The sequence below is a fragment of the Pagrus major genome, chromosome 3 (genome assembly GCF_040436345.1).
Source record: "Pagrus major chromosome 3, Pma_NU_1.0".
In the NCBI taxonomy this organism is placed as follows: Eukaryota; Metazoa; Chordata; class Actinopteri; order Spariformes; family Sparidae; genus Pagrus; species Pagrus major.
In genome coordinates, this window is record NC_133217.1 from 22,966,222 (window position 1) to 22,974,515 (window position 8,294).

General features: G+C 41.2%; 1 protein-coding gene across 1 annotated transcript in view; it reads right to left on the reverse strand.

The window, feature by feature from the left end:
- Positions 1-2,978, reverse strand: part of LOC140993507 (receptor-type tyrosine-protein phosphatase F-like) — a 114,030-nt gene extending 111,052 nt beyond the window's left edge. Inside the window, exons 1-2 of the mRNA XM_073462964.1 lie at positions 2,955-2,978; positions 1,775-1,919 (exon numbers count right to left, since the gene is read on the reverse strand). Of these exons, the coding sequence (XP_073319065.1) occupies positions 1,775-1,919; positions 2,955-2,978 (169 nt within the window). The remainder of the gene's footprint in view (positions 1-1,774; positions 1,920-2,954) is intronic.
- Positions 2,979-8,294: the final 5,316 nt, after the last annotated feature.

The window sequence follows — 8,294 nt, forward strand, 5'->3', positions numbered from 1 at the left end:
GGCTGTACAGTGCTGGGCTGTGAGTAAAGGTACACTAGAGGATGTCTGGCCCTCATGCCACCTTCATGGTCTCTGTTTCTGATAGTTTGGTCAGTAGCCTGTTCCTCCTCGCATAAAGGAGTAGATACTGGTCCTGCTGCTGGGTTTATGCCCTTCTATGGCCTTCCATAAGAATTGCGATTCTTGTCTCCCACGATTCACAATCTATTCACAAATGTCAAAACATTTCTGAATGGTAATTAGTAGCATGATGTTGACGGAACAAAAAAGGCGGAACTTAACTTGGAGGGTAGCACAGCATCTGAACAATTTACAGAGTGCACACGCTAGAGTTACATTGAAGTTCATCATCAAACAAGGCAGCGTTGCAAGTGTTTCTTTCATTTAATGATTGAGTAATTACTGTTGAGATATGAACGTGAAGTAGGCCACATGTTTGTGTTTAATTTTACTTATGTCGTCACGAGATGTTACAACATATCATTAATGGAGTGAAGCAGTGGTCAGCAGTAGCAAACAAGACCAGCTGGCAACTGCTAACAGGCTACCAACACACACCACAGCATTCAACACATTAAACAAACTCTGTGGTGAAGAAAATAGCTCAGTCTCTTTTACCTCAAAAAACTGTGCTTCTGCTCAGGTGTCTTGTACAACGATGATAATCAATAATCAATTCTGAATTGGACACCCAAAAATCAAAATCAAATCATGAAATTGTCAAAGATTCACACCCCTATGTTAATGTTTTGTACCAATAGTTCTCCAACAATATTATTACAAAATCGATATCAAAGTATTACATTACATTTACAGTAAAGACATGGCCTCAGGTACCGAAATTCAGCACTCAGTAGTACTGACGTAATTCAGACTGCACCCTTAAAAGTACCGAGTTCAGTACACAACCCTAGTTGCCTGCCTGGGGCATTCAGGGCTGTAGCCCTGAAGAATATATTCTTTAGCCCTGGATAATTCTCCTTATTTTATAATAACTGATTAACGAAGACGGTGAATAATATAACCCTCTTCTCAGTAAGCCATTTGTCACGAAAGAAGATGGCAGTATTGTAATCTTTAGTGAATGCAACAGAGGCAAGACCAATCAGAGAGGGGCTGCAAAAGTAGATATAATCGATTCTTATTGGCTGCTGTGACAGGTCTCTCCAAGCAGTAGCTAACACTTCAAAATGGATGTCAGGAGACTTGTCATAAAAGATTTGATGCTAAGCCAGGAAAACAATGTATGTAAATGTTTGTATTGGTTTCAATTTACGTGAACATGTGAGCAGAGCATAAGTTACAGCTTAGGTACTTTGTATTGCATTGTAGCAAGCAACACCATTAGCAATTAGCTATAGCTAACAGACACACACAGCTGCTGCAACTCATTATACCCACATCTTTGAATGTCTTGAAGTCCAGGAAACACCCCTGGATTTGAGAGATTGATTTTAGAGAGATGAGCTGTTGTTGGAAGCCCTATTTAACATTAATATTAACCAAAAAAGTGTTTTCATTGCATGGCTTGAGAGCTTGTAAAAAGTAGGCAGTGACAGTTGGCAGCCTTGTTTGTGATGCTAGAAAGATGGCATGCAATGACACAAAATTCCCCTCAAATATAATAAAACTCAGGTAACGACCCTGTTCGGAGTTGAAAGTACAGATATTTGTGTAAAAATGTAGCTCCATGGCAGCTAATGGTTCTTACCTGTAAAATAAAGTGTTCACATGTGGTCAGAGCTCTGAGCTGTTTGTATAATATAGTACTCACGCTCTGTGTGAGAAGGTAGCACCAGTCTGGCCAGCAGCAGGAGATAAAGAGGTCCCCTGGTGAGAGACGACAGCCGCGTGAATCTAAGGTCCATGGTCTGACTGCTGGTACACTCTCCTCTGGTGCTGACACTGCTGCTGTTTAGCTACAACCACACAAAATCATAGCGTGACATCTGCAAAGAGACAAGAGAACTGATGTTAATGATAGAGGTTGTGTGTAGCTCAGGGTTTGTGGTTATGTGACGTAATATCTGTGTTTCAGTGTAGTGTCATCTGTTGGGGTTAACAGATTAGCTATGGCATTTTAATTCCTCGAAACATGGATATCTTTTGTTTTTAGAAAAACTAAACGTTATTACAGACTGTTGTTTTTCAACAAACATAACACTCATCTCATCTATGGTGTGAAAACATCAACAGTTGGCAGTTTCTTTGATAATAATGCAGTCTAACACAACAGCCCTGCAATAAATAATGTTATAATATATAATGTTTTGTTATTTGTTGAAACTCTTTCAGAGAGGTTTTCATTTGACTGTATGATCATTTAAGCAGCTACAAGTATAGCGCTGTTGAATTGTATTGCGTACATATTTAATCCACAGTGGTGGAAGGTGACATGGAATCAAAGAGTCCTTACCTTTTTCCACACATTCATTGGTATTTATAAAGGAAGAATGTGTGGTGAGAATGTGTGTACCTCATGCATAGTTCAGACCATTCATACAAGTTTTTCTAGAGATAGTGTCATGATCCTCATCATGGCAGCCCTCCCTTCTCCCTTTTATGTGTGTGTTGTCATTCCCTGTCTGTATTATTCCTCCTGTGTCTCTCCCCCTGTCTGTTCTGTGTGTGCATGTGGGCGTGGTCTCCCTCCACAGACAGCACCAGGTGTATCCACTCCAGTAATCAACCCTTCTGTAAAGCCTCTGGATTTCCTCCTGCTCGTGGCCAGATCGTTTCATCAGTCCATGTGGTTGTTTGCATCCTGGCTCCTCTGTGTTTTTGCCTTTGTATCCTGTTGTTAGCTTGTGTGGCTAATACCACTGTGTTTTTCCACTTCACCTCAGATTGCCATGCTTAGCTCGTGTTCACCCGTTTGCTTCTGCCCTGCCTGCCTGTTGCCTGCTCTCCTGTGTTTCCCCTCAGTGTGAGTACGCTCGAGAGACGGACCTCACTGCGCCGTGCCGCAGCGCCGCCATTACCCCGTGGCAGACGCTACATCAAGACACTCTCACTCCCACCCTCACTGGAGACTTCTCGAGCCACAGTTGGATCCTGGGACTATGCACCACCCCTCCCCCCTTGCACTTGTTTTGCACATTTGAACATTAAAGACTTATTTTCTGTTTAAACCTGTTGTTTGAGTCGAGCATTTGGGTCTAGACTCCATACAAACCTTAACAGATAGCTGCGGGTGAACTGATGAAGTGAATTGTGTATCAGGTGATAGACATAACTTAGTTATGTAGTTTCAGCTGTTTCAGACATTTCTGTTTCAGCTATATAGATTAATCATTGATCATCCTTCTGATGTCTAATAATGACTATTGAGATGGCACAGTGGTTGTGGCTATTTATAGGATTATAATATAGTGTAACTGACCAGCATAATGAAAGCTGTTCTGCTACTGTTGAATTGCTGATGAATCACATATGGTTAAACTGCATTGAGCTACTTATTTTCTGTTCAGTGTTCAGGTCTAATGAATGATGGAGTGGGCACAAGTATTGATATACAAACAGATGTGTAAGGGTGTTTCTACAGCCATTAATGGATAAATGTGGAAGTGACAATGAAAAAAATTGAATAAATACTCTTTAAATACTACTTAAATAATCATAAGGAAACTTATCTGGGACGAACACAAGAAAAACAACCAACACCAAGCCCCTGACTGTAGTGCTCCGCCACCTGCTGCCCTTCCAGGTCCATGCAGCACTCTCATGGTGCTCTCTACTGCTCTATATACTAGAGGCCCCTCTCAGACGTACCACAGTTAACTGAATTCAAGCAACCAACATATGCATTTTTTACATATAAAAACAATTCTGTGCAGATCATCACATCATATAATCTATACAGACACAGAAATATCATCTTTGCATACCTATTTAGGCCTGCATTTCTGGCATGTTAATAGAAACACTCCTCTGTACCGGCTTACATATGGTCCTGTGAGAGAAATTCTCAAATGTCCCTTCTTATTTTGATATATTCTTCTTACTTATGAAACTTACAATATAGATACATTTACTTACAATATAGATACATTATTATTTATGTAAAGTGAAATCTTATTGTTTGTGTGCTTCCAACATGAGTTCTGTCTTGTGATAGTTATGTGGTTGCAAAGTATGAATGGATGTATTCATGTATTGTATATGGTATAATGTGCCGTGAAAATACAACATAAAGGAACTCAGGTAAGGAGTTCATCCTGAAGGGGGTCTGTGAAGCCTTTTCTATGTATAAGTGTTTTGACCTTAGGTTGACGTATGACACACAACATGATTGAAGTATATAATAAGTTTATGTGTATCATGAGATGGACGTGGAGATTGGAATAGTGTTTTGAGAAAGATCATCTGTAATCTTGTGACTGTTACAATTGAATGTATTGTTTTTTTATTATTATAAAAGAAGTGGAAAGACTGCCTTTCCTCAGTCAACATCTATGCGCTGCTGGTGTGTGGCTCTTGCTTGCAAGCAATAAAGAACTTCTAGAAAAGAAATCTTGTGTCGAACTTGGTGTTTGACCAACTCTAGTGTGCACTAGATAAGCGACTGATTTTCAGTTGCCACAGCAATTTTGGGGGCTCATCCGGGATGTCTGACTCGAGGAGTTCCTGAGATATACGTGCTGACTGGGTCCCGGACCCAAAAACTGCTCCCCAAGAGAGGATCGTTAATCGACCGGTGGGGATGAGAAGCGGCGCCTGATTCAGATGTGTATCACAAATTACTCAACACGGCATCCTGAGGGATAAAGAATTTAAAAAGTGAGGACACAATATTTAATAGGATAAGGCCTAGAGGATAACCCGCTGAGGGGCTGACGAGCTTATTAATGATGTTGGACACATTAATCGGGTTAAAGTAAAGTAGTTGGACTAGCTGAAGAAAACCAGTTGGACTGGTTGAAGTACTTCTATATCAGCTGGACTGATGAAAAGAAAACAAATTGTGTGGGGAATTGTTGAAATTTCTGGACTTTTGATAATTCTGTCATTCAAAATTGCTCAATATGGAAGAGAATCAAAGTAAACTTAAGGGGTTTCAAATTGAATATGAATGCTGTGTGAAGATTATGTGTGATGAGTATGGAGACTGGACATGTGCAATTGAAAACACAATTAGTACCTGCTGAAATAAAAATTAAAAGAAGCCCCACTGGCAGTCAATGTCCAGCACCCATTCAGCCTGAAACAAGCAACTTGTCTCCACGGGGGACCGAAGAGAGACAATATGGAAACATCTGTCCTGCTATGGTCGAAGTAGCAAAATCCCAGAGCTGCAGGGACTATGCATGTGTATCGACCATGGACAGCAGCTGACTTGAGAGATGTCATGGAAGGAAAGAGTAACCCCTCAGAAACAGAGGGTGTTGAGTTTGGAGCTCAGCTGTTGGAACTGGTCCAGCAACATTGTCCTGCTACAGCAGAAATCAAGAGATTTATGGTCACAAAGATTCAATTGAAATGGGGTGCTGTCCAGGGAGACTGGATTGAAGAAGATATGCCATATGATCTGGCTGAGGGCTCAGAATATAGAGTGGCAGTAACAGACTTGATCCAAAGACTGCGTGATTGCTATGCAAAACGAATGGACTGGGGCATAGTAAGACTGTGTACAAAAACCTGCAGAGAGTGTTACAGATTATCGTCTGAGACTGTCAAAAATCTTCAGAATTCAAAGTGGTTTGACACCACCAGTTGACCCAACTGCTGGCAGCCCCTATGTACAAAAAAAAGAAACTTGTTTAGAAACACTGTATTACACTCAATACAGGACGTCTGACTGAAGTGCTGGCACAAGTGCTGACTGGAAGGAGAGACAGAACTGGGCATTGAAAAGGGTGAGCAGAAACACAGAGACACACACACACACAAGGATGAGACACATATACATGTATGATTCTCAAAGAACAACAGAAAAGCATAATTTAGAAATGACTCAATGTATAATTCTCCAATTGCAATTGCCTATGATTAGAATGTTGGTTGCAGGAAAAGAGATTTGAGAGTTTTGTGTAAACTTTTTTTAATATCCCTTCTAGTCCCACAATAGGGAAATTCTCTTTATCACTCACATTACACACACAGTGTATAGAGGAGATGAGTGAAGGGGCTGCCACATGCACGGCGCCCAACAAGCAGTGTTAGGGGTCAGTGCCTTGCTCAAGGGCACCTTGGCTTTGTGGTTTGATGTCTGAATTTGGTATCATAGTATGATCAATGGCCATTTGTGATTGCAACACAAATGACACCTGATGATCCACAATTGGCTGATGTTCCTAATGAATTGTGGGCAAAACACAAATATGATGTAGGCTTGGTGAAAACAGCAGCACCATTGGTTGTCACACCTAAGTCTGATTATAGACCTTGTAAAGCTCAATATCCATTGAGTCCAGAAGCTATTGAAGGAATAACTCCGGTATTTGAATCACTTGTGAAGCAAGTGGTTATTGTGCCATGTCCAGACTCACCATGTAATACTCCTATCTTCCCAGTTAAAAAGGCTTCACAGGAAAATCAGCCTACAACTTGGCGATTTGTCCAAGATTTAAAAGCAGTGAATGACGCCAGTGGTTCCAGATCCTCACACAATTATGTCACAGGTACCTAATGAAAGCAAGTGCTTCTTTGTTGTAAGATCTAGCAAATGCATTTTTCAGTATACCAGCACATCCGGATCACTCTGTGTTTAGAAAGTGAACAGGCCGGCCAGGCTGACACAGTGGCACTGCAACAATATTTAGCAGCACAAGGCCACAAAGCCAGCCTCTCAAAATTACAGTGGGTAAGACAGGAAGTAACCTTCCTATGCCACATAATTTCTCATGAAGGGAAAAAGCTATCAGATGATAGAATCAAAGCCATCTTGAAAATTCCTAAACCAATCACCAAGAAAAAGATGATGGCTTTGCTGGGCATGACAGGCTGCTGTAGGAAGTGGATTCCTGATTTTGCTCAAATAGCATAGCCTCTGCAGGACATGACACATGACCATGGACTACGACTTTGGGCTTGCCAGACCCACAGCAACCTTTTACACAGATTGTGTGTGAAAAGGACGGGTTTATGTTATCAGTGTTGTTGCAGAAACATGGGGGAAAACTTAGACCTGTAGTTTGTTTCTCATCAAAGTTGGACACTGAAGTAGCAGGACTGCTGCACTGTGGATGCAGCATCAGTAGTGGTGTTAGCATCAACAGGGTTGGTGGAATATCAGAAACTAAATCTTATTGGTTCCACATGCAGTGTCATCGATCCTTCTGGAGCAGAGAACGAGTCACCTGACTCCAGCTACAATGATGCATTACCATAATGTATTGCTCACACTTCCTAACATTACCATAACTTGATGTACTGTATTAAATCCTGCAACTTTATTGCCTACAGAAGCAGATGGTGAACCACATGACTGTTTGGCTGCAATTGCAGAAATCTGACAGAAATCTGACCTCTAAGACCTGATTTAAAGCTGGGGTCGGTAAGTTGGAAAAACCGTCAAGCCCAGGCTAGATTTGAAAGTATCCAGCCAGTAAACTCCGCTCCCTGCACTCAGGCCTCTCTCCAAAGCCACTCCTCCCAAACTTCGAATGTGCACTGTCTGACAATTGCCAACTGCCAAATCCTCATGAGCGGTGGGAAGAAGAGTAACAAGTAGCTACCTCATGTCTCATTTACCTGTAAGTAAACACCTAATATTATCTTATTAAACGTAAACAACCAACATAGCCATTGCTAGCACTGAAAGCTGTCATGCTAGCTTTTTTTTTTAGCATTCAGACATTGTTTTGGAAGTGTTTTGATGTTGTAACTCATTGTTGGTTAGCTAGCAGCAGCTGGCTATGGTAACATTAGAAATGGCAAAGCTAAACACTAAGATTAGTGGTGGGCCTACTACATGTTTTATTTTTTTGTTTCCCTCAGTGATTCACAGATGAACGTGAATATTGTATTGAACTCATGATGATATGATGTTTTGCATGTTAGAGCTTCCACAATGAGAGCATAGTTGACTGGAGGATGACGGGAGGGCAACCAGCCATGTCTGAGGAAGTGGAGGCAGAGGCCATGGAGTAAGTCGAGTAGAAGATCTTGCACATGAGCAGGTCAGCATCTAAAGTAGAACATTACTGGTGGTTTTTTTCCTGATAAACACCACCTACAACTATTTGTGTTTGTACAGTATATTGACCGGGCATGTAACTTGGACACACAAGACATCATGTCTTGAAAATGAGAAATGCTTTTTCTTTACACTTCCAGCATAAACAACCAGCCCA